This window comes from Triturus cristatus, chromosome 3_1 (assembly GCF_964204655.1).
Source record: "Triturus cristatus chromosome 3_1, aTriCri1.1, whole genome shotgun sequence".
In the NCBI taxonomy this organism is placed as follows: domain Eukaryota; kingdom Metazoa; phylum Chordata; class Amphibia; order Caudata; family Salamandridae; genus Triturus; species Triturus cristatus.
Genome location: NC_140583.1, coordinates 643,800,379 through 643,827,467, shown reverse-complemented (window position 1 = coordinate 643,827,467; position 27,089 = coordinate 643,800,379). Strand labels below are relative to the sequence as shown.

Genomic DNA, 27,089 nt, shown 5'->3' with positions numbered 1-27,089 from the left:
ATTGATTTGTACTACTATTGGCTATTTTAACTATGTAACCTTGTCTTTTGCAGAGGATACCTGCCTCAAACCTGGCTCCAGGCCTCAAGTATTTTGGCTGGAGTATCCATGGAGAACTGGACCTCAATAGCGATGGTCTTGTGGACCTGGCCGTGGGGTCACTTGGCAATGCTGTACTCCTTTGGTATGTAGTGTCATCACCTTCTGAACTTATTTCTGTGAACTAGTGACAAAATCATTACAGCATTTAACTCCTTCAGGAGTTTGACTGTGGGCACACCGTGACCCGCTAATAAGACATGGGAAGCATCAGGTTGTGCGTAGGTTACAATATTTGTTTGAAACCATGTTCAGCAGAAATATGAATCTATAATGGTCACTGTGACTCGAGAGTGTGGAGAGACTAGTCTAGATATCTGACATTGATGATAGTATCTCTGCAAAGACCAATTACTGAGTTTTTGTGGGGAGTCGCTTCTAGAATGTGCTTTAGGTCCTACTTTTCTGGAAGGGTATGGATGCAGATCCAGACACCGAATCGTTGAAGATTCAGATGATAATGGTAGGAGTATGGCCAGTGTTCCTCAAAGCCGCCACCATTCTCACCAGAGGCATCTGTGATGGCTTGTTAGTACTGTTACTCATCACATAAGACTTCCATAGTGATCATCAAAGCTGTGTCGTGTATTATGCGGTTTCACAAGGAGGGTTTATGTTCCACCACATACGTACTTCCTACATCATCAGTGTATAACACAGCTCAGATGGCTAAAAACCTGAACCTCTTAAAAAGCAGCACTGACCAAGTAGAGAGTTATGAAAGGGAGATTAGAAAATTAATCCATACACTTTGCTCTACGTTATATGGGCAGAACATATAAGTAAGTAAGTAAGTATAGGCTGTAAAGCACGCAAAGGCCTGTCGCGCCTTTGCACTAGCTTCCAGACAGGGCCCTTCCAAAAGAAACAGAGTCTTAGTCAGCTAAAGAAGAAAAAAGACAGGCTTTCAACTGCTTACTGAATTTTACCAAATTTGGCTGAACTCTAAGATGGCCAGGCAGTGAATTCCCCTATTTACACGTAGAGTGAGAACAGCTTCTATCCGCCCATCAAGCCTTTTTAATTCCGGGAATTACTTCCATTTGCGCTGAGCTGGAATGAAGATGACTTGTAGGTAGGTGCCATTGAAACCGTTTTTAAAAATAGTCAGGGCCAGCCGTGGGAAGAGCTTTATGGACCAGCATAGGGCCCTAAACTTAATCTGCTCGCTCACTGGCTGCCAATGCAGACTGATAACGGTTTTTGAGACAAAGCTACATTTTGGGAGTTTCGTCCGTACGCGAGATGCCGCGTTTTGAAGGATTTGAAGTTTTTTCAGTAGGCATTGCTAGATGCCCTATTGTAGAGCGTTACAATAGTCTAGGCTTGGGATGAGTAGGACTAAAATAACAGTTTTCTAAAGCTCCGTAGGGATACAAGGAAAGATTTTTCTCAAAATTCTGAATGTGAAATAACAGGAAGATGTAACCTGATTAATGTAGACAGCGAAGCACAGCTTTCCATTGAAAAGGATCCCTACATTTTAGACATTTTGGATTGGTAGAGGAAGAGTCCCAAGAATGGAAGTCCACCAGGCAGTATTGCAAAAGTAAGTGTCGCTGCCGAATAGAGTACCTTTTCAGAATTAAGTTTCAGACAATTTTACTGCATCCAACTGACAGGTAATAACTCATGCAGTTGTTAAACTGTCTGGCCACCTTTTTGATGTTAGATTCAGAACATCACTAGTACCTGAGTGTCGTCAGCATAAGGTATGACATAGAAACCACAGGAATGGATCAATACGATCAGAGGGGTGACATAAACATTCAAAAGAGTAGGGCTTAACGAAGATCCTTGAGCGACCCCACAAGGAAGCGAGAAGGGTTCTAAGGTAAGGTCTTTCAGAGCGACTACTTGCTATCTATTCAGCAGGAAGGAACTTAGCAGCGAGAGTGGCAAACCTTTGATGCCGATGCTTTCGAGCCGGTTGATGAGTAGAGAGTGGTTGACTGTATTGAACGTGAATGAAAGATCAAGTAAAATCAAAGCTGCATTGCCACCATTGTCAACAATGGATCTGAATTCTTCTGTGGCCGCCACAAGGCCTGACCCAGGACATTGGTTGGGCCTGAACCCCTGTTGAGAGGATCCAGAAGAAGACTGTCTTCAAGGAAGGCCATAATATCCTGAAGTATACATATAATATAGTATAAACTTCAGGATATTGTTGATGTGAATTAAAGGAGCAGAATGGATCACCAATGCAAGAAAAAATAAACAAGAGATATGGGACGGTGATAGTTTCCCGTCAGGGCTTGTAGGGGAATCAACCCTATGCTTGCAAAGAAGGAAAACAACACCATCATATTGTCAGTGCAGCCTTTAAAGATGCCTAAACAAACCAGCCCAGTGCGTCTCAGGTTCTTGTGGTATTGATTTGAGTTGCTTTTTTGACTCAAATCAATAAAATAGGAATAACCAGAGCACAAACTAAACTGAGGAAACTCTCCCTTCGCAACATTAATAGCCAAAGCACAATCAGAACTGAGCAAGCTCTTATCCAGCAAAAAAGTAATAATCATGATATGCAAAGAACTGAGAAACCTCTCCTCATGCAACACTTATGACCAAAAACTGATATTGGCAAACTGTGTTTTTACAGCACCGCTTGGCTGAGCATGTTAGCCTCATAAATCAATGAAGTTTTCTTGTACAGGCATGTCATGCACTAGGAATATGTACTAATGGAAATGGTTAGACAGTAATAAAAATGTAAACATTTTCAAAACCCTGAGTCTCAGACTGGCTCGTGTGTTTCTGCCTAAGTGACAAATATCCAACTTTCGGCGTCTGCCTGGTTTTTACTAAAGGTGGATACTTTCCATGTCAGGGCTTCATTTGAGGACCATGGCTTCCATGAAACTAATAAAATGATCACTCATCCCACAGTCATGTTTAAAGATGAAGATAAAGCTTTCAGTTGGGTAGGCAGGGCGTAGGTACTTCTAGTGTTCAAGTGTGCAGCGCTCATGATGTGTAGATCTGAAGGTTTGCTGTACTGAGCAAAAATATTAAAGATGTTCTGCTGTAGGGCAACTGTGTATGATTTAAGATCTGGACAACTGCAGTAGCCAGGGTAGATTCTTTCACGTCTGCTGGCCATCCTAGTCTGGATACTTTGTATAAATAAAACATGGTATCTCATTCACCCTCACCTGCTCCTTAATTTGCTGATGAACAAAAAGCACACCCATTGTATGAAGATTGCATTTATTGAACCCTGACTCGCATCCCCAGAGTATGTCACTGGCAGGACTGGTTAGAACACAGAGATGTTGTCCTCTGCCCTTTTATTTTCTGCTTCGCCTTCGATAACAAATGTTCTACATATGGACTGCAGTCTTGCCAGGGAATAAGGAGAACATATAATCTGGGAGACAGTCATGTCCCCCAACGTCACAGGAAAATATGTGCTTCCTATGACATCAGAAACAAAAATGAAAGGGAAGGGCATATGGTAGAGTAGTAGAGGAAATTGTAGTTCGTGAAGGGGAAGGGCTTAGATCTTTTTAGGTTTGTTGTCAAAGACCTATGGTTGACTATACCAATACTTACTGTAGACTTTGGTCAGCCCATTGCTTGCCATTGGTTGGCCTTCTTGTCAGTCTCATTTGCTTGCTTCTTATTCAATGGATTTCCTTCCTCTTCTTGTGTTAATCCCTTCCCTTGAGGAGGTATTCTTCCAATGTTTACATTTAAGGAACTACTTTTTCTTTCAGCACTCCACAGAAATCCCCTCGGCACCCTCCCTCTCCGTGTTGCTTTTACTTCACCACCAACCCATCCACACCATCCAGTTTTCTCTCTGTTATATTTTAGTTTTACATTTCCCCCACCCAGCTACTCTGTCGCTCTTCGTGCTCCCGCTACTCATCTAATCTTACTCCAGTCCCACCCCCTTCATCATTGCTCTCCCCTTCCCATCTGCTTCTTTTTAAAATGGTGCCGGCCATCTTAGTGTGGTCAAAATAAAATAAAAACTAACATGGCCTCTGCATCATGATTAACGTGCATACATGCATGATGTGTGACAACACTGTGGCTGTTGTAGAATCATGATGACTCATACATGCATGATAAAGCATGTGTGAGTATGCATCATTTCACTTTTTTCCAATGCAGTTCAGCATTGACAATAACCTTTTTTTTCTATTTGCCATTGCTGAACAGGTCTGTGTTGCTAAATGCCTTTATTCGTTTGCTGCCTCACCTTCTTGGCACGTGCTCTTTTTTTGCCTGCTCACCTTTCCACTCTTATCCGAAACATTGCATTGCACCTGCACACAGCAGGCCACATTGTCCACATCTACATCTTCTACCACCCTCCTCAGTTAGTAGCTATAGGAGATACACCAGCCCTGCTTCTCATATGTAGCTCACAATACTCTTTTTCCATACAGAAAAGTTGCTGCACAGATTGCAAGCCCTGTGCCAGTGTTTAATCCAATGTCAACTGCTGGAGATGAGATCCACCAGGCTTTGCTGCCCAGCTGTAACTCAGATTCCTTTTCCGTTCGCAGGAGCCGCAGTGTTGTCCAAATCAATGCCAGCATCACATTTGAACCCGCCAAAATCAATATCTTCAACAAGGACTGCCGACGGAATGGGAAGGAAGTTACCTGCATGGCTGCCCTGATCTGCTTCATGCCCATATTCAGATCACCCCACTTTCGAAGCCACAGCTTGGGTGAGTGAGCCCCTGCTTCCTGTTGCCTAGGTGACAGATCCAGCCGTTGTCTCTACATTTAAGGCTCCCTCTGTACCACAGAAGTCCCATAGAGGCAATATGATGTAACTGTGAAGTTGAAGATATGTCTTCTTGTTGGAATTGACCTAATCTAGTGACTAAACTGTAGGAGTTGTACTCTAACTGTTCATTTGGATGAAGGGGATCCGCTGGCTACCTTAGGGGAGAAACTGGTTAGTGAATACATTGGGTCTAATTTTTATCTTCTTGGAGATGTGATGTGATGACTAAGGTGAAGGAGGTGCGATGTCGTGGCTGCATTCGAGGAACTGGGGTTTTTCAGTTATGTTGATAGAGATGTGGTCTAAATGTTTCGTTTCAGGAGATGCGATTCATGACTAGGAAGATGGATACATATCTAGTGGTTACACTAAAAGGGCAATGGTGTAGTTGTTAGTTAGACAACCTATTTTCTAGTGGTTAGGCCGTAGAGGGAGTGGTCTATGGTTACATTTCAGGAGCTGTAAACCAGTGGACAAATGGGAAGCTATGTGATCTAGTGGTTGAGTTAAGAAAGATGGTCTAGTGGTTAAGTTGGAGGAGATGTGGGTTCGGTGATTAGGCAGGAGAAGATTTGGTGTACAGTTAGGCTGTAGGAGATCTGTTCCTTTTCACAAGTTGAAGGAAATGCAGTGTAATGGCTAAGCTCCTAGTTGTAGAACTAGTAGGCCGGAGTTACAATTTCAGATGCAACACTTCATCAAAGAGCTGGAAAATATATATTGATTGCTTGAAACAGTCTAGGCAAAATACTGTGCAAAGGAAATAGATATTGCAGATGGAGAATGTATGATTTCAAGTGCAACCAGTTTGATTAGGGCTGACTCTCCACATGTCATGGCATCAAAGCACCAGGTGACCAGGCTTGGGGTCTTACACAACAGCCCTAGAGTATTCTGTGAGTTGAAGTTTTGATTTGCGTGCATTTGACTAATTCAACTTAATGCGCCTAGTAATGATTTTGACGTCATCATCCTGGACCTTCTTTTGATGATCATGATCCATCTACGCAGAAAGACAGATTTATTTTAATTAAACAGTCTTATAGATTGAAACACATCAGTTATGTTTTCCTCACAAAATAAATGACACCATGCCGCCCCAAATCACTACACAGATGTAAATGTGCGGTGATTTACTTCTCTCAATTGGAGAAACCTGAAGGAACGAACTAGGGTATCACGGCATTTCTAAACAGCTGGTGTGTCTAAAACGTTAGTTGGGCTAGAGGATATTATTCAGGCAGTGTGAGAACATGGCACTGCTTGGCAGAGTGAGAAGCTGGCACCGGTGGTTAGTGTTAGAAGCTGGCAAATGTATGCAATGTCAGATGCTGGCTGCAGTAAGTGATGTGATGAACGGGCACCGGTCGGTGGTGGGAGGAGCAGCCAGTGGTGATCGGCTGTGGAAATGGTCTGGTGGCCATTGCAAGAAAAGTAAGCTGCTGCAGAGCTCTGCATAAGCAGCACTATACATTCTGCCTGTCATTTAGAGGATCTTTCAGTCACACTCTGCAAAAAACTCAATCATGCCATAAGCATGTAGAAATGGATCTAATATTCAACCCGCTGGTGTTTCTGGCATTCCTCTCTGCTCTTCAGCTTTCTCTGCCTCAGGCATGCTCATGTTGACATTCAAGCAGATCCAAAAGGCTCTGGTGCCAACTTTCCGGAAGCATTTGGCTTGTAATTTTAATTACATTCCTTGGATTGGAGTTAGAAAAGCAATCTATCCAGACCCAGACTACTATATCAAAAGGGCTGTCTGAGGCATTATATGCCTGTCTCTATGTATTATGAGCATTCGCTCATTTTAAATCTGTTTATCCTCCCTTCTACTTGTGAGACAATACACACAACCATAGATTGGTGGGGTGCCAGTGTACAAACTTCAGCCATTGATGGGCAGCATCTGATTTGTTTTTAAATTACACTAAAGAACGCTGAGGTGCCACTGATGATGCTGGAACTGCATAGTGACTGTACCATTTGATGTTACTGTTATTGTTTTTTGTTTCTATTGTATTGCTCTTTGGTGGAGAAGCATTTATATATGCATGTCATTAATGTGATACTTTGTATTGCCCTTATACAGACAAACTGCTGGCCAATGACAAATAAAAAGAGTTTTAAAAAACAATTCAATGCCGAGGTGCAAAATATTGTTGGCTGTGTCTCCCTGCAGGGCTTCAGTACAACGCTACTATAGACGAGCGTCGATATACGCCCCGGGCAGTGTTGGACGAGAACAGCGACAAGCACACACAGAAGGTGGTGTCAGCTACTGCAGGTCGTGGCCACTGCGACCGGCTCCACTTCCATGTGCTGGTATGTGGAATGGGGGTCTGAAGTGACAAGCAAAGGGGAGGTTAGGTCTGTGTTCATAAAGTGGAGGACGCTAGTAGACTGATATGTCCCATATCTTCATGTGATGTATTGGAGATGTACTTTATATAGACATGTATTAAGCTGTTTAAAGCGGAAGAAACTGTTAGAAATACCAGAACTGACCTGTCCAGAGAATTGAAGGCCGAAGTCAAAAAGTAAACCTATATTTTTAAGTATGGGCTCAGGGTTATGACAGAAGTCCTTTTTGAGCGGTGTGATGTCAATACTCCAGTTTCTTCTGTTCATCTACTCTCAACACTTCAGTTTTTCGAACATTAAACTGGAGCTAATGGGAACTCATTCATCCTCTGACCACTCTCGCGCATTACGGGAATAAGACGTCTAGATACCACCAGCTGTGTAGGTGCTGTGCAATCAGCTGCCAGTAGCCCGCATGAAGAAAGGGGGGCCATGGGAATGGGACAGGCTCTTCAGAGGATCTTCTCGCGCATTAAAGAGGTGAGGTGAGACTGCGGAACCCCGTGGACCACAACTGACCACTGCCCGAGGGTCAGAATAGATGGAGGTAAAACATGTGGTGGGACCTGTTAGATAAAGAGGAAGAGAACCGGCTGTGGACAAGTCTCCCCATCCAATTCTCATGCAATCATTGTTTCTGCCAAGGAAGTGAATATAAATTGGGCTCAATTAAACATATTTTGAGCAGCTGGACTAATATATGCACTTTCACACTTTTACTTCTACAGTTCATCTATCATGTTCAGTGCTTTTACCACAGTACAGCACACTTGACATGAGAAAATCATACTTTACTGCCCTACAAATTGCAAGATACAGTGGCATTACACAAGAAAACCACTGTCCTGGGACCTCTTCAATGTAACTTTTACCTTACTGCACAAATAGAACCGCTTTCAGCCTCGGTTATGATAAATGCCCGAACAAAAACAATACTTAGGAAAAATGGCATCACATTAACCCTATAGAAGGATGTGCAGAGTGTAATATGGTATTTACTACCACTGTTGAGGAGGGTCGGATATTATGACCAACTTGAGGCTTCATCGCGCATGTGTCATGGCAGCTCCTAACACTCAACAGTTGTAGTTGTAATTGTAGTTGTATGTATATAGCACTTACTACCCCTGATGAAGCATCGAATCGCTTTTCGACGATTAGCACGCTGCTTCGAAAACCAAGGAGGATTAGTGGTGGGTTAGTATAGGGACATATGGGTTAATTTGAGCAGTGGACATGTGAGTCTGTTAGTTGAATTGAATACGATAATGGAGGGATAGAAGAGGGAAGAGTCTAGAAAGTGTTATTTGGGAGATCATAGAAAATGAGGCTTGGGGTGAGTAAAAAGGAGAGATGGAGGAGAGAAGAGTCTCTAGAAAGGTATTAGGGAAATCATAGTGGTAATAAAGAGCATATTACTCTCTGCGTATTACATATATGCTATACATGGATGGTATGGGTCGACAGTTGAAAATGCTGCTGACAAATCTTCAAGGATCAGTCACAGCAAATCATACCGCACTGAGGGAGCAATGGATGAATGAGGCTCTAGGCACCTACCATTAGCCCTACAGAGCTGGCTAATGGTAGGTGTGGAGTGGAGAGTGGCCGAAGCCAATGTGCTCCTCAAAGGCACGCTTCAGGTGAAGCCATGCTCCTGCCTGCTTGTAGCTAGGGGCACAGCAGGAAGTCGCAGTGACGTGGAACCTCTGGTTTTGCTGCGAACGAGTGCTTCCGATGGCGCCTGTCCCCTGGCAGTGCTAGGCATGGAAAGCAGAGCACATTTTAAGGGCTGTCAAATCTCCCGTGCAGACGAGATGCGCCCTTGTTTCCAACTGATGCTAGGTGAAGGGTCTCGGACAGTGGAGGTCCTGGTGATATTGGGGTGGAAGGTCTCGGGTGAGCCTGGTCGTTATTAGATAGCAGGCATGAGGGGGGCAGAGTGGCAGTGGTGTGAAAGCTTTCCTGCCGCTCGGGTGGAGTGCCTCAGGCCGGGTTTTGTCAAAGTAGGTGGCAGGAGTGGGGCGCGAGCTCTGAATGCCTGGAGACCTGCCCTGTGGTGCTGCTGGAGGGAGTGCACTATGAGAGAGAGCAGGGCCGGACTGGCCATAGCGGGCACCGGGCAATCCCCCAGTGCACCGCACGGGTGTGGGACGGTTTTGGGCCCCTCTGGGCCGTTTTTGTTACAGGGCCGTTTTTGCAGCATAGCTGCAAAATCGGCCCTGTAACAAAATCGGCCGAAAACCGGCCCTGGCAAAGAGCTCGGCAGCACCCCCAACCCCGGGAGGGGGGTGGGGGGGCTGCCGAGCACTTTGTCAGGGCCGGTTTTGGTTCCCAGTCCGTCCCTGGGAGAGCGTGCAGTATCCTCTGCAGCTGATGTTAGGCCCCAGGCTGTGAGGTCCGGCGCTGCTGAGATGGACCGTGTGTCTTGTTTTCACCTGTTAGATTCCATCTATCAGTGGTGAGTTTTTGGATACCGAGGCGATAGCCTCATTACTCCACATTCATTTTGAGTTTTTTAATCGCTGTTTAGGTTGTCTTATTGATGTGTGACGCTTTGTCACAGTAGATGGAGTGCCTCGGGTGAAGCTTTATCCCAGGGGGTGGCTCTATGCTGTGCAGAGAAGCAGGTCTCTGAGCTTTGACAACTCCTGAGCTGCACCGGCGCAATAAACCTCTCTGAATGGCTGCACGTTTAATTCGTCATTTTTTTGTTCCTCTCCTTTTTCTTTATCCCTTCCTTTTTAATTTGCTTCTCTTCCTTTGTTAAACGCATTTTTTTGCTTGTTTTCTCCGCCTTATTTCATTCTTTTTCCTTCTTTCTTTCTCAAGTTCCCTGTCCATTTTCTTTGTTCTTTCCTTGTCTTCTCTTTCCCTCTCTTCCCCAGCAATGATTTCGTCTACGAGCTGGATCTGCACCAAGCCGTACTTCCTTCCTGTTCAGCTCTGCCAAGCCTGCACTGCGCCCCTGCACATGCTGAGTCCGCTGCGCCTTCTGCACGCTGGCCCTGCCGGCGGTGTAGGGTTTCTCGTGTTATTCCTGGAGCAGGATATGAAATGCCAGTCTATTTCAGTGTAATTTAAGGAGTCAGAAGCCAATGTGAAAACAGTATGGCCTTCTGAACGTCTGTGGTTACCCCTGCCAGTGCTTGTACGTGGCCTGTTGAGGGATCGGCCTCGGCGTCTTGAGCCTTTGTGTAAGTTGGACTGCTTGTTTTGTGAATCGGTGTTCATTTTAGCTTGCTTATTTGCATAGTGCTGACACTGCCTATTGGCTGCATCAAAGCACTAGCATAGAGGGAGAGTGAGAGTGAGAGAGAAGGAGAGGGAGAGAGAGAGACAAGGAGTGCAGGCAGAAGTGAGGACAGAACACGAAGGCTAAACAGTTAAGGTTAAAATGTGGGTACTGGAGCAGGGTCTCAGTGCAAAAGGGAAATATTTGATACTTTCTCATATGTTTGACAAAGAGTCAAATGAAGAAGTTTAAAAGGAGGCAAATTAAATTACCTCCTTGAACACAGGTTCGCACAGCCAACCTTGTGCGTCTGGTCAGTCAGGAGAAAGTAGCAGTGAATGAAGGTTTCACTGTGTGGGGGAACCGTTGAGTATTGACATCAGTAGATGTATCTATCATTGGGTGATTGAATTGCAAGGTGATGCATTAATGGATGTAGGATTCACTGTGCGGGGGAATCGTTGACTATTGACGTCATTGGGTGTGTGAATTGCAAGGTGATGCACTAATGGATGCAGGTTTCACTGTGCAGGGGAATCGTTGACTATTGACATCACTGGGTGTGTGAATTGCAAGGTGATGCATTCATGGATGTAGGATTCCCTGTGCGGGGGAATCGTTGACTATTGACATCTTTGGGTGTGTGAATTGCAAGGTGATGCATTAATGGATGTAGGATTCCCTGTGCGGGGGAATCGTCGACTGTTGACATCATTGGGTGTGTGAATTGCAAGGTGATGCATTAATGGATGTAGGTTTCACTGTGCGGGGGAATCGTTGACTATTGACATCATTGGGTGTGTGAATTGCAAGGTGATGCACTAATGGATGCAGGATTCCCTGTGCGGGGGAATCGTTGACTATTGACATCATTGGGTGTGTTAATTGCAAGGTGATGCATTAATGGATGTAGGTTTCACTGTGCGGGGGAATCGTTGACTATTGACGTCATTGGGTGTGTGAATTGCAAGGTGATGCACTAATGGATGCAGGTTTCACTGTGCTGGGGAATCGTTGACTGTTGACGTCATTGGGTGTGTGAATTGCAAGGTGATGCACTAATGGATGCAGGTTTCACTGTGCAGGGGAATCGTTGACTATTGAGGACATTGGGTGTGTGAATTGCAAGGTGATGCACTAATGGATGCAGGTTTCACTGTGTGGGGGAATCGTCGACTGTTGACATCATTGGGTGTGTGAATTGCAAGGTGATGCATTAATGGATGTAGGTTTCACTGTGCAGGGAAATCGTTGACTATTGACGTCATTGGGTGTGTGAATTGCAAGGTGATGCATTAATGGATGCAGGTTTCACTGTGCAGGGGAATCGTTGACTATTGACGTCATTGGGTGTGTGAATTGCAAGGTGATGCACTAATGGATGCAGGTTTCACTGTGCAGGGGAATCGTTGACTGTTGACATCATTGAGTGTGTGAATTGCAAGGTGATGCATTAATGGATGCAGGTTTCACTGTGTGTGGAATCGTTGACTATTGACGACATTGGGTGTGTGAATTGCAAGGTGATGCATCAATGGATGCAGGTTTCACTGTGCTGGGGAATCGTTGACTATTGACATCATTGGGTGTGTGAATTGCAAGGTGATGCAATAATGGATGCAGGTTTCACTGTGCGGGGGAATCGTTGACTATTGACGTCATTGGGTGTGTGACTTGCAAGGTGATGCATTAATGGATGCAGGTTCCACTGTGTGGGGATATCATTGAAGGATGGAATTCATGTTTTTTTTTTTAAAGACCTTTATTGCAGTATTCCACGATACACAGCTTCCAGCCTACAACCCCTCGGGCCGGCTGCTCAGTATGTAACACATGCATTGCTTCGTATAGTACACAGCCCGGTGCCGTCAACCCGGGGGTACGGCGGCGTTATAAGGTGCAAGTGTCTCACAATTTTAAAGGAGGATAGTGAAGGACTCATTTTTCTCTTTTTTACAGCCATAAAACAAGAACATGTTTCAAGAATAGCGCAAGAGCGCCTCACATTCGAACAGCCCCCCCCCAAACTAACTAAACAAGGTCACCACGTTGAGCACAGTAAGTCCACCTATGTAACGGTGATGCGACTATAGCGCCCCACTCTAGAGCACCTAGAACCACAAGGGCGTTAGGATTCTTACATATCTCCTGAGCCGTCCTGCGTGGCGGACGGAGGCTCGCAGATGCCCCCCCTGAACTCGTTCCAATTGGACCATACTTCCACCCACATCCGGGGGCACCCTCTCGCTACATACACAGTCTTTTCCTGTAGCATACACCAGTCCATATCGCTGTACCAGTCCGTCAGTTTTGGTGGATTAGGGCTTCCCCAGAGTCTGGCAATGTTCCTTTTCGCCACCATTTGTCCGAGCGTCACCCAGAGCCTCCCTTTCGGTGGCAGGTCCGTCGGCTCCCATATATTGAGGAGACACCTCTTGGCGGATCTCCACCTCCCATACCTCCTGCATACACTGCACCACCCTTCTCCAATACCGTTGAATCTTCGGGCAGTCCCATAATACATGGAAGAAGGTACCCGTGCCGCCACATCCCCTCCTGCAGAGTACCGTGTCCGCCCTCCCCATCAAGTGTAGCCTAGTACAAGAGATATATATTCTATGTAGTATCTTTAGTTGGATTAGTCGCATTCGGGCTGATATCGCGACCTCATGTGGTGAAGCCAAAGCATATAGCCATTCTTCGTCGTCTATCTCCAGCCCATCGGCGACCCATTTCTCTCTAAGGGGTAGGAGCATATCGGGGGGGTTATTAATTAGTTTTTTATATATAAGTGATATGGCGTGTTCTGTAAGGGCCCATCCAGTAATCTATCTTCAAGCGGGGAGGTTTGTGGTAGTTTGGTCTCAGGTGGGATATTGGCCTGCGGGGAGTGTCGCACCTGTAAGTATCTAAAGTATTCGGTGTGCGCCAGCTCATATGTGTCCCGTAAGTGGGCGAACGTGTGGATCCCTGTAGGGCCCCAGATATCCTTGATTTGGGAGATTCCGATCAAGTCCCAGTTGCGGAAGCCCTTGGTACGTCCCAGATTACCTAGTTTTCCGGAGGCCCAAAGTGGCGTGGCCATTGTAAGGACTCCTGACCATCCGAGCTTCCTCTGAGCAATGTGCCATACCTGCACCGAGAGTAGTGTAGGTCCAGTGAGTTGACGTGTACCCCGTTTAGAGTAGAGTGCTATCTCATAGTTCCCTCCGGGAAGCAGCCATCTGTCCATACCGTAGGCGGGATCATTCCCTTCGCCGTACGTCCCTTGTTTGATCGCTGAGAGGTGGGCTGCCCAGTAATATTTGCGAATGTCTGGGAGGGCTATACCGCCGTCGTACCACCCCAGCGTGAGTTTGGTCAATGAGATTCGGGGCGACCCGGCCCAGAGGAGGTCGCGCAGTGCCGCCTCAATCTCTGCAAAGTAGGCGTCAGGGACTAAGTCTGGATAATTTTGCAGCGCATAGAGAAACCGTGGTTGCGCTAGCATCTTAAATAGGGCTGCCCGGCCCAATAGAGACAGTGGTAGGTGCTGCCAGGATTTGGCCTCCCTTTGGAGCCGACTTAACGGTGGTTTGAGGTTTCGATCATATAATAGGGCCTTGTTAGTGGTGATGTATACTCCCAGGTACTTGAACCCGTCCTCTGCCACCGTGATAGGGCACGTGTCTGGGAGCCTCGGAGGGTCACCACGCAGGACGTAGAGATATGATTTGTTCCAGTTGACCCGGAAGCCAGAGTTACGACCGAAACTTGCAAGTATGTCGAGTGCCGCAATTATCGACCTGCGCGGCCTGCAAAGGTACAGGAGGATGTCGTCGGCGTAAAGGGATATTCTGTCCTCCCACCCTTCTGCCCAGGCTATACCCTTCAGGTAGACGTCCTGCCTTATCCAGGCTGCGAGCGGCTCAAGGGAAAGGGCGAAGAGAAGGGGATGGAATTCATGGTTGTAGGGTCTACGAATGTGGGTATAATTGAGCGGTGACCGCTACAGATGTAGGTTTCACTGGATTTGGCTATTGTTGAGTGATGGTATTTATGGAGGGGCGTTTCACTGGGTACGGGTATAGCCAGGTGATCTCATCAATTAATGAAAGTTTCACTGTGTGTGGGTATCATTGGGAGATGTCATCTATGGGATGTAGGTTTCACTGTGCATGGGTATAGTTGAAAGAGGGCATTAATGGATGACGGTTACACTGGATGTGGGTATCGTTGCGTCATGGTATCAATTGATGTAAGTTCCAGGGGGTGCGGGTATCACTGAGGGATACCATTACAAAGCATACTCCAGGCTGTATGTCTCAAAAACCTTTGTAAAGTGTGGATCGTATCTGTTCTATGGACCAAAGCCCTCACCCAGACATGCTTTGCCATAAGGCTCTCCTCGCCCGAGACTGTGCTAGGGTAGCAGTATCGGCTGTGACCCACGTGGGAGGGAGATCGTGAGGTGTGAAGATAGCAGAGGATCCACTGTGAGGAGTGGTGTCAGCATGTAGCTGGCCAGGTGCCTGCAGAAGGAGAAAGCAATCTGCTAAAACTACCTCTTAGTGAACTACTAGCTTTATTTTTTCCTGAATGGGTAGATTCTGAAAAAAAAGATTGGGGGTTAAAACGACGAGGCAGGAGAGGTCAACATGTTTCTGCCTTAATTCATACCCTCACATGAGAGGAGTCTTTGCATTCTTTAGGACCAATCTCCCTCTCCGCTAACAATATTCAGTGAGTGAGTCGAAAGATTAATTAATTAAATGATTCTAAACTAGTGGAAGTCTGTCTGCGATTAGTGTCCATGGGTTGGAGAAACTCTACTTGTCAAGGAATAAAAACACAGTAAATTAACATTGAAGAATAGAAGACATTCTAGCAATGTATTGATTTAGGTGTAGAGTGAGGCCTGCCTTCAGATCAGGAGCGCTACACTTGTGACACAGCAAAGTTCAACATGTTCGGCACGGTGCCAGGTGAACCCAGCACACATGGTCCCACTCATGAAAACAGAGCGGAGGTCTTACTCATACTTAGGTTAGGCCTAAACACCGCCTCCATCCGTGGCATGAGCAATCTCGCTTTCCGAAAGATAAACATACCGGCCCCCTGTGCTCTCTGTGTTGCTCGCTGCCACACCCCAAGATCGTTGTTTATCTCGTCCCTCCCTGGACAGCTTTTATTTATCTTTTTGTATTTTTTTAGCGCCTTCCCCAGCATCTCCCAGCGCAGTGTTGAAATGTGTACCTCATCTAATAGAAGTGTTGTACACAACATCAATGAGTACATAAGAACATTTGTGGTTAAGTGCTGAACAGGGAGTGGGAGTCTTGATTAAAAACACTGTCTTATATTTAGCAGCTGGAATTTTCCAGCCCAGGCGTGAATTTGTTTAAGGATTGTAGGCCCATGATGGAGTTTAACAGTACACATAAGTTTCAGGATCTGGGAGCATGTGCCAGGTGCCTATGAGAAGTAGGTGGGAGAAGAGCAAGAGGTAGAAGCTGTAGAGACAAGGATGTAAAGGATTTCCATTTAGAGGAGTTCTGCATTAGTGAGAGAAGAGACATCCTTTATGGCTCTAAGAATGGTCTGCAATATTGGGTTGGAGGCTAATAACATTGCATCTTGTAAATATTGCACTCAGAGAAATTGGTACTTACCGAGAGCAGTATTACCAGGTAAAATAGTGGATAGTGTACAATAAGACACTTAGGGGCTTATTTACAAGCCCCTTGTGCCGCTGGTGCGTCACTTTTAATATGAGAAAAGGTGGCGCACCGGCGGCGCAAGGGGCTTGTAAATAAGCCCCTTTGTGTACAAGGGGTTTTGAAAAAAAGGAGTGAATATAATGGGCAAGAGTTGAAGAGAAAGAGGGGTCAATGATCACGACAATTCACTTTTTTCTTACAGTACTGCACTTTTTTAAGTGAAACCTTAGGACCATTGTCAGCAAGATGGTTAAGGAGAGCAGTTGTATCGAGCTTGCAATCCTCTTTTGTCTTAGCTGTTGCTAGTAGATTGTTGCTACATTGCACCAGCACTAAATTACAGGGCAGCTGCAAACCCTCCAACTCCTTCTTTAGAATCTGACTAAAGATTTTCCTAAGTTCTTGTGTTTTTTAATGTGCATTACTAACTGGTTCTGCACTTTTATTTGATCAATTCCATTTTGTTTTCTGAAAAATCCCATTCCTCTTATTTCACTGTGTGTCTTAAATCAAGAGGCAGATCATCTTTTGTTGGAACTGGGAACAGTTGAACTCTTGACTCCGGTGATTTCATTTTAAACTCTGAATCTTCTTCATGAGTTTCAATCCAACACCATCTGGTGCACAAGAAACCACGTAATTCAACTTGCAAAGCAACCCCCTGCCAAGTATATAGAAAGGACTTGAATCACACAATGTGAATAGCTGATTGTTCTGTTTGGTTCCTATTTTAACTGGAGCATTTGCTGAAACCTGGTTAATTATAGGTTAATTGCTTATTTCTACAACTTTGGATTCTCTTCCTGAGAGGAGTAGGTTTGGAACCTCCATGGAATGAACTGTGGAGCGGGTAGCACCAGTACTGATACCGAATGGCCATTCACCTCACCGTCTACATATAGGCTACTCTGCTCTACCTTTAGGACTGCGTCAAGCAAGTAATCCTCCTCCCTTCTCAGGCAACGTCATTGCAAAGTTGTCACATCAGGTGAAAACTGGGGGAAATCATGACTCAGAATCAATGGATTCTGTTGCTACCCTGAATTGTATTGCATTTTATTTCTCATGATTTGCAGCACCACTGGAGCTATGGGCATATTTGAATGGAACTGCCCCTGATTCTGCACATTCTTTATAGGAGTCTGTTGGGCTGGGGAAGCAAACAGTGTCTGCATCTGATGTGCATGCTGCTGCATTTGAAAGCGAAAATCATTCTAGATTCAATCTCGGTTCTGCCTATGCTCGCAATTCAAGTGGGCAAATTTCCCGCATATGCAACAAGCAATTAAATTCGATAAAATTCACGGCATTTCTAGAGCGCAGACCTACATCTGGGGAGACGTCCTGGCGACAGCAGAAAGTTCAATGAGGTGTAAGTTTAAAAACAGACAGGGGCCGATTACCCTATCAGACTGGAGTCAAAAATCCAAGTCTTGAGACTCTGTCTGAAACAGAGTTCAGAGGGGAAGGAACGCAAACCAAGAGGTGGTGCATTCCAAAGTTTGGGAGCCAGATAAGAGAAGGAACTCCCCCCTCTTCTTGCTTTATAAATGTGCGTAACTTGGATCAATTTCACCTTATTCGATCGTAAGGATTTAATTTGCAAGTAGGGCTTCAATCTGGATCTAAGATAGAGTGGACCTTTGTGAGTAAAGGCTCTGAAAGCAAAAAGTAGTACCTTAAATTAAATCCTTTTGATGACTGGGAGTCAATGAAGTTACCGGAGGTGATGAGACACTGACGAACAAGCAGATTTCTTCTTCATCTAAGTGACATTTGCTCCATAATTATTCACAAACCTTCTGCCCCTACCTTGAGCTTGCTCTTGCATCATAACACCTCTTGTTCCAACTCCTTGCATCACTAGCGCCCCAAAATCCGAGTTTAAATTCACACCAGAACCTACAGCCGGCATGAAATCCATATCTGAATTCATCTTCTGATTCATATTGTTTCTCTAAATCTGCTATCTCTGCACAATCATCAACTTCTCTTTGACCTTTTTCTGCTTCTGCTTCATGTCAAACCATTGTCATAATTTACTATTTCATCAATACACTCTGCTGAATATGCAAGCTAAGCTAAGGACGCAACCCTAAAATAAAAGCCAGTAGCAATTTGATTGACCACACTGCATGTGCTATAGATCTGCATGAGTCTCTCATAATAAGCTTGCACCCAGTCCTTTGGCTGTTGTGTTGCTCTCAATATATTTGCCCTGCTTACCTGTTACTCTGGCACCTATGTTTTATAATGCTTTGTCAGTATTCTATGTTTTTCCATGACCAGATCAGCTGGAACATTATTAGGTGGCACTCTATCTGGTTTTGTGTCAATTGTTCCCGGTACCATTTCACCAGATACAATCTTCAAGTTAGTAATTTTAATTTCTTTGTTTTTAGATGATGTATTAATTGCTGCTTCACCAACAGTACCATTATTTCTTGTATACTCATTCCTGGTTCACTCGCATCTCTATCAGGTGCTCTTGGTCATTGTACTTATGCACCGTCTTAAGGAGAAGGTCTAGAATTTAGCAAGTCATCTGGAAAACTATCCTCATATAAATCGAATTCCTCTTTTCTTTTCTGTCATCAATTTTCTTTTCATCTGATTCCTTAATTATTGCAGGAAAGACATTCACGCTTTGCATAATATCCTCTCTCCAGTCCTTTTCCTCAGTGGCGGCTCCTCCGCTAAGGCAGAGTAGCGTCACCCAACTGCTATTTCAGCAGTGCAAAAAATAAAAATAAAATGATAATAACAAGAGGTTATTATCATTTTCTTCTCTATGCGGAAGTTGGGCGGTGCTGGGCCGTGACGCCAGAACAGAGGAGGAGGGGTTTGCACTCCTCTAAGTGCACAAGAAGGATTGGCCGGCCATAGAGGGCCGGCCAATCCGTCATCAGCACTTGGCATGTTCTCGTTGGGCTGTGTTGCATAACCCCGTGGAGAACATGCCCAGGCTCCCAGGCACTGCCTGAGCGTCCAAAAAGGACGCTCAGACTAATCACAACGCTGTTCCTGCAGCATCGTGATTGGCTGGGAGAATACAGACGCCTGGGTGCTTTCAGTGCTTCCAGCAGACCTTCCTTCCAGGATGGAGGAGAGACGTGCGGCGACGGGAAACGCGCCGTGGCGGAGAAGGTACGTTTTATTTTTTAAATGTCATCGATCCCTGCCCCACCACCCTCGTTATGAGGCAGCTGCCACTGATTTTTCTGAATACCCCACTTTGTTTCTAACCAATGGCTCATTGAATTCTTGAACTGTCTTACAGTCTTCTTTCTCTATGGTTACCCTATCCCATTAATTTATTGTCTCATATTGTGTAGGTCTCGGCTGTGGCTTTCACTCACACATTACATGTCTCAGGGAATCAGGCTTACTGAATTCATTTTTTTTAAACAGACTTTTATTGAACTTCACAGAGTAACACAATCGAACCTTCTGCCCGCTACCGGGCTACCCAGATGAACCAGGATGTAGGAAAGCGACCAGCCCGCCATTCCAAGCACAACAGCATATCTCTCTTCACATAAGGCGTCTGTTCAATAATGCAGTCCGTCCACAAGAGTGGTCCATTATCATAATGCAGTTCAAACAAAAGGCCCCCCACCCCTCCCCCTGGCAAATCTCCCCCAACAACACCCCCCACCCCAGCCACCCCCCCCCAAGCATGTCGCCAGTATCTAATGTAGCCAAGTGAACCCTGAAGCCTCCCGCGCCGCCTGACGGATTCCCCTCCCACAGGGCACAGCGAGTATAACAAGAGGCCAGGGGGAAGCTGCTTATCCCGGGTCCAGAGTCCTCCCCTCGCCCTGCATTCCCATGATCATGGAGAGAGTCTCAAGGGTCTCCTACCCTATCCCCCTCCCCAGACTCCCCCTCGCCGCCCTCATCCGGCTGTTTGAATAGTTCCAGGAGTGCCATCCATGCCCGGGCCATTACTTGTGATTTCTCACTTCCATTCCTCCGCGCCATGCCCAGTCTATAGTTCCCCTCGCTCCCCGCCCACTTCACCATCTCCCTATTCCAGCGCAAGAGATTAGGCCCTTGCCTCGCCTTCCAATGAGAAGTAAGCTCCTGTTTGGCCAGGACCAGCCCCAGGTCAATGAACCGGCTGGTTACCTTAGTCTTAGCAGTGCGCGGGAACCAATGCAGCAAGCAGACCCCTGGTATCGTCTCCAGTTCCCTCTCAGTCACAGCCCGCAGTGCAGTCGTCACCTCCCGCCAAAAGTCTCCCACCCGCGGGCAGTCCCAGAACATGTGGAGGAAATTCGCCCCGTCCTGGTCACAATGGGGGCAAGCAGCCGACCCCCCAAAATATTCAGCTATTTTACTAGGCGTGAGGTATGCCCTATGAAAGACATAGAACTGGATAAGTTGTAACCGTGCATTTCGGGAACATTTCCATGGACGCTCCATGATTTCGTCCCAGGCTTTTTCCGCAATGGGTTCCCCCAGATCCGCCTCCCACTTGAGTCGCAGTGCAGTCAGGGGTTGACGCACATCACAGGTAATCCGCCGATAAAGGCAGGTCACCACCTTAAAAGTCCCCGCCGCCATCACTACGTACTGAATTCATGCACAGTATTACAATTCATGACTAAAATGTAAACTTGCACTCTCAACTACAAATCCCACAATGCAAAATTAACACCAAATCTCAAAAATCATTGGTTCTACTGATATTTACAGTCCTTTTTCTCAGTAACAGCGCTGGAGCACAAAGACTACACAAATAATCCAGTTTTGGAATCGGGTATAATTGCCCGTCGCCACTGGCCCACTCCTGGGGACCCAGATTTCCTCACACAGCCCCAAACACTCAAGTGCATGGTGGTGCAGGCCTCGACCACCAAACTTCGTACCAGCGCGTTCTGCACTGCTCCTCTAGATAGGGAATCCAAGAGGATGGACACCTTCAGAGAGAGAGTCTTCTCTTCCACCAACTTAGTAGTGCAGCCAGTGAACTCCACATGCCTCTTGGGCCGAAACTCCCATACCTTGTGAAACTCGATCAAACAAGTGCTGCCCATGGTCTGGGAATAGGCCCGAGCCTTACTGAACCAGGCTATTATTGAATGGCAAGGACGCAGCAAAGTTCTCCATCTGGTCTGGGTAGGACACCACTGATTCACTCGGTAGTGCTATCGCCTCCAAGGTGGCACTACTCTGCCACGCCTGGCTCCAATCACCTGACTTCTCAATTCAGGCTACCACCAGATCTTTGGGTTCTTCCCTGGAATTGCACCAGCTGCACTTTTCCTTTCACCCCTTTTGTAGCCATGGTAAAGAATCCCTGTTGCGCCTGCAGTACCAGCCATATGCCCAAGGTCACCAGGCCTTCCAGCCTTTTTGTGGCCATGTACGCAGCTCCCACGGGGGACATGGGAACGAAAGCCAGCATGTTATCCAATCCCCCACCGCTTCTGCTGCTGCAGCCTCTAAGCCCATTTAGCATGGCCTCCACACAACACAGCAGAACCAAGCACCATCTGCTCCAATGGTGATCGATAAGATCAGGCAAGTGAGTGCTTCAAATCGCCCATAGGGGTTAAACTCTCTCCTTCGTGGAAAACCCTCCACTTTTGCCACCACCTTCACAACAGCTAATGGAGGACCATACCTTCTTGCTCTATCAGGAAGTGAAAGCTCATTTGATCAAACGAGCCATCGAGAAGGTACCAGTGCCCGAAGTAGGACATGACTGCTACTTCCGCTTCTTTCTGGGGCCAAAAAATGACACAGGCCTCTGCCCCATTCTAGATACGCGCCCATTAACCCTTTTCTGAAGAAAGTGAAATATAAAATAAGATGCTCACTTTGGCTCAGGTTATGTCTGCCCTGGATGCTGGAGACTGGATGGTAGGTTTGGACTTGCAGGACGCTTATCTTTACACCCCCAACCTAAAAGCTCACAGGCATCATTTGTGCTTCATGGTAGGCCACAAGCAAATTTCTTCGTCCTCACCAATACCCCCTGGATGTTCACAAAAGTGATGATGATGGTTGCAGCTCACTTTGGGAGGTCAGGTGTTCCAGTCTTCCCCAACGTCGATGAGTGGCTGTTGCAAGTGGGCTTGCACCAGGCAGTTATCACCCACCTCCAAGCTATGGTGAACCGCCTGCATTCGCTGGGGTTAACTAACAACATGCCAAAGTCACATGTTACTCCTTCTCAGATGCTCCTTTTCATCTGAGCTATTTTGGACACAGTGTAGTGCCGCAACTAACCTCCGGAGTTGAGAATCCATGTAATTTGGGCTATGATCCCGATGTTTCAACCTCTGGCCTGGATTTCAATGAGATTCTGAGGTTGCTGGGGCTGATGGTCTCCGGCCTCCTGCATATTGCTGGTGAGGCACGCCCGATAGCGCATGCGGGCTCTGCATTGGGACCTGAAGTCCAAATAGGTGCAGCATCAGCGGAATCTCTCCGACCTGGTCCAGAACTCGAAGGAGACAACAAAATATCTGGAGTGTTGTATAATGAACTACGATTAGACAAGTGGCAAAGCCCTCTCCCTTCGCCACCTGGAGATGTCAGTGGTGACTGACGCATCACTTCTGGGATTCGGCGGCCACCTGGGAGAAATGGAGATCAGAGAACTCTGGCCTCCGGCGGAGTACCAGCTCCACATCAGTCTTCTGGAGCTGAGGGCGATTTGCTTGGCATTGAAAACCTTCCTCCCATACATCGAAGGAAGGCTGGTTCAGGTGTTCGAAGACAACAGCAATGTGGTATTACAACAAACTTGGTAGAGTGCTGTTGTGGACTATGTGCCAGGAGTGCCTACGTCCCTGGCTGGAGCGACAGTACAGCTTCAAGGTCGGAGCACAATGGGATGGGATCTCTAAACTCCAGGGCAGATGGACTCAGCCACAGATGCCTTGCGGATCATACGGACATCCGTAGGTGGCACAAGGTCTCTTCTGAGAACAGTGAGACAATTGGCTGAATCTATTTGCCACCTTCGAGAACAGGCAATTTCAGATCTTCTGCGCATTGGAGTTTCCAAAGCAGCTCCCACTCAGCTATGCATTCTGTTTAGAGTGGAACCGACCGATACCACACTTGCCCCGAGTTCAGGATCGACTGTGCCCAAGTCATCCTAGTGGATGCAGACTGGGCAAGCAGAGTCTGGCAACCCAAACTCCTGAGCATGAGCAGCTGTCCTCCGACCAGGCTGCCTCTTTGGGAGGACCTGTTGCAGCAGCAGGGCAGGGTTCTACACCCAAACCTACGCACGCTCCACCTTCATGCATGGAGATTGAGCGGTGACAGTTGAATGCATTTGATCTGCCTCCCGAGATCTGTGATGCCATCTTGGCAGGAAGATGCCCTTCAACAAAGATCATATAAGCTTGCCATTGGGATATATTTGAGGCCTAGTGCTCCTCCCTTCATGTTAAAGGTTACCTTTCAGCCATCCCGGCATTTTTTGTGGTTGCTGGATCAGCCCTCACTGTTTAAGTCACATTTTCTTAAGGGCATGCAACATTTGTTCCCTCCTACCTTTTTTATCATGCTCCAATGGGACCTTAATTTGGTCCTAACACTCCTCATGGCTTTACCCATTTGAGCCCTTGCATAGGTTTCCACTTAGTCTCCTAATTGTCAAGACGGCCCTCTTAGTGACCATTACATCGGCCAGAAGGGTCAGCTAGTTTCAAGCCCTTTCCGTTAATCCCCTGAACACCAGATTTTACCTAGACAAACTGGTTCTACAGACATGTACCTCTTTTCTGCCAAAGGTGGTCATCACTTTTTATGTTGGCCAGACAATCACGCTGCCCCCATTTTCCACCCCACCACATCCTTCTAAGGAAGAGGAGATATTCCACTGCTTGGACCCAAAGAGAGCTCTTTCTCTACATCAATCGAACAAAAGAACATTGGGTGGACCATCCACTCTTAATTGGGTTCACTGAAGCGAAAAAGGGCAAAGCGGTGCAGGAACAGACCATCTCTCAATGGATTCTACTCTGCATCAAGATCTGCTATGCATTGGCTAAAAAGTAGACTCCTGGGGTCTTGTGGGCCCATTCCACCAAGGCCGCTACTATTGCCTTAGCATGCAGGGTACCTGTCCTAGACTTCTGTCAAGCTGCTACGTGGGCGTCCCTGCACATGCTCACAAAGCACTACTGCATAGACAGTCAGGTCCATCAGGACGGGCAGTTTGCTTGTTCGGTCCTTCAGGACTTTCAGGCACATGCATCAACCTTTTTTGCGAGCGCAAACGGTGTGATTTGCAAAAATCGTCCGTTTGCGCCCGCAAAAAGGGCTTTTGCGATGCATCAAGGTTTAAGGCACTCGCAATTTATGAATTCGCAATTTATTGCGATTTCTTAAATTGCGATCGCATTTAAGGAATTGCAATTTGCGATTCCTTAAATGCAATCCAAGACCCACTTTAAAATAGCGGTTTCGCTATTTGGGGCCGCAAATTACCGAGCAATTAAACTGGTCGGTAATTTGCAAAAACTTTGAAAAATTAACTAAAGTGCATTTTTCGAACTTTCATGTTGCGCACACACCTGCCCTTGGGGCACGTGTGTGCGCAACATGGGTGCACATCACAATTTCAGAGGTGCAACAGGGTGTCCTTTTGACACCCTTGCACCCTTAAAATTGCATGCGCAATTTGCGAGTACCTATTGGTACTCGCAAATTGCGCATGCAATCACCCATTCATTCCTGAATTGCGACTCGCAAATTGCGAGTCGCAATTAAGGATTGCTTAGGAATCGCTATTTTTATAGTGATTCCTACATGCATAGGCTTTTGCGAGTCCTTAATTGCAATTCCTTAATATTAGCAATTAAGGACTTGCAAAATCCTACCTTGATGCATGTGCCCCTTTCTTCTTTGAACTGTGTGCAGACCCAACTCCAGGGAGGTATTGCTCGGTTATCTATTCTAAGGCAAAGAATCTGTGGTTAGAAGTCCATATCAGTATAACATAGTTACTTAACTTTGGTAAAGCTTTTTCTGGTAGAGACTCTATCTAAATTTAGATTCCACATCGATCCTCCCATCCTCCCCGTTCTGCGAAATGGGCTCTTCACCCTAACATACTGTTAGATACTGCTCACTGGTCAAAGACTCAGTGTAATGTTGCCCTGCATTTTTGGTGCGGTAATAGTCACAAACGTAAGTGATGTCGGCACTCTGGGGTGCCGCCTATTTAGGTACTGTGCACGTCACTACCGAAGTGGACGACACCAATATGGAGCCGATTGACACCACCTACCGGTGCGCAGAGGTACTGCTCAAGAGTTTCCAGATCCAGTCTGATGCCCAGCGAATATTCTAAGGTGAGGAATCTGCGGTTAGATAGAGCCTCTATGAAAAAAGGAGTTACGGAAGGTAAGTAACTTGTTCATCAGTAAACATGTGTAAATTCAAATGTAGAGCAACTGATATTAATGCACATTTCACTTTAAATGCGCAAAGGTCTCCTTAGTCTCCTACCACCATTTTTTGTCACTTTCTCTTCCTCCCTTTCCTTTGCTCACTTTTTTCACCTTATCTCCTTCTCATACAAATGCCTCCCCATGGTGCTATATATACTGATGCATTCTCTACGCTTGTTTGGTATTTTCGTGATCTTCCAAACTTTGATCTCTGCATTCGAAGCGTCATCATTAACAACTTGTAGCTCTGTATAAGTACAGAATATAAGGTGTCCTTGGTGCTGTCTGGAGATTATTGTGTTTGGGCTCCACTGGTTTTGTGCACTTTTCACAGTCAGAACTGATGCAGTGCATTACTATGAGTGAATAGTTCTACTTGTCATTAGGTGTTGATGATGTCGGTTTTGTGTGCATTTGGGAGTCACAGAAGCTGTAATTTGTTGGGAGCCTTGTTTTTCTTGATTTCTCCCCTCTCCCAGCTTCATTTTTTATTAATCATGTATTTTAACTTCTTTTTGCAAAAGCATGGCATTTCCACACTGCTGCCTGGCCGCCCTGTTCCTTGTGCTATTTCTCCATTTTGTTCATTCTTTTTGTGAGGACATTGCAACTGCACACTGCAACTTGGTCACTTGTTTCTTTTAGTTTGTGTAACATCTTCACAGACACTAGAATTTTTTATTTGCCGTTTCAAAATTGCCACCAGCTATTTTGGAACGGTAAATTAAAGTAAAGCAAATATTCTTAATGGACGCCAGGGCATCAGTATTCATACACACGCATGTCCACACATAGACAGTCACTTTGTAATACTTTTTCTTTAAGATAAAAACCATTCGAAAAATGGCTGCCTATGCATCCTTATGCCCTCGTGGCCGCCTTGGAATGGTTTTTATCATAAACTAAAACAAGCATTGGCATAGCGAATAGGTCTCGCCTTTGGGACCTTATAAGTATTTAGTTATACAGCACAATATCCTTGGTGCAACAACATCAACTGTTGCGTGGCTAAACACTTATAAGGTCCCAAAGGCGAGACCTATTGGCTATGCCAATGCTTGTTAATAGTTGTAAGTTAAATATTTCCATTCACCGAATGAATACCTCAGCAAGCGGCTTTTCTTTAGTGTTAGACACAAGGTGTAGAATTCGTTCCGTTTTGCTCTATAAAACTTTTTTTCTCAAGTGCTTTACTGGGCGCTAGGCATGAAGGAAGAAGCACACGCAGGGAGGGAGCCATGCAAAGCTAGAGTGAGAGAAAGCATGGCAGACAGGGGATGGAGGAACAGACCGGGAGGTGGATCATGACAGTCGCAGAAAGGCCAGGAGGAGAGGTGTGAGATACGCCCTCAAGCGGGTGTGGGGATGGGAGTCAGAATGAGGGCTGAGGGGGTGAGTCAGCAGAGAAGAGAAAGGGAAGGGCATGCTCGTGGGAGGCAGAGGGTGAACACTGTCAGGCACAGAAGCGATAGTTTATTAGGTCTTGGCTAGCATAGGCTGCGCAGACATGCGCAG

The 27,089-nt window shown here is 46.1% G+C and overlaps 1 protein-coding gene across 2 annotated transcripts in view; it reads left to right on the top strand.

Moving 5' to 3' along the window:
- ITGA11 (integrin subunit alpha 11) overlaps window positions 1–27,089 on the top strand; it is a 508,108-nt gene that overhangs the window by 355,599 nt on the left and 125,420 nt on the right. For both annotated transcript variants that reach the window (XM_085644636.1, XM_085644637.1), the window contains 3 exons: window positions 54–184; window positions 4,623–4,789; window positions 7,034–7,176. In XM_085644636.1, coding sequence (XP_085500762.1) covers window positions 54–184; window positions 4,623–4,789; window positions 7,034–7,176 — 441 coding nt within the window. The remainder of the gene's footprint in view (window positions 1–53; window positions 185–4,622; window positions 4,790–7,033; window positions 7,177–27,089) is intronic.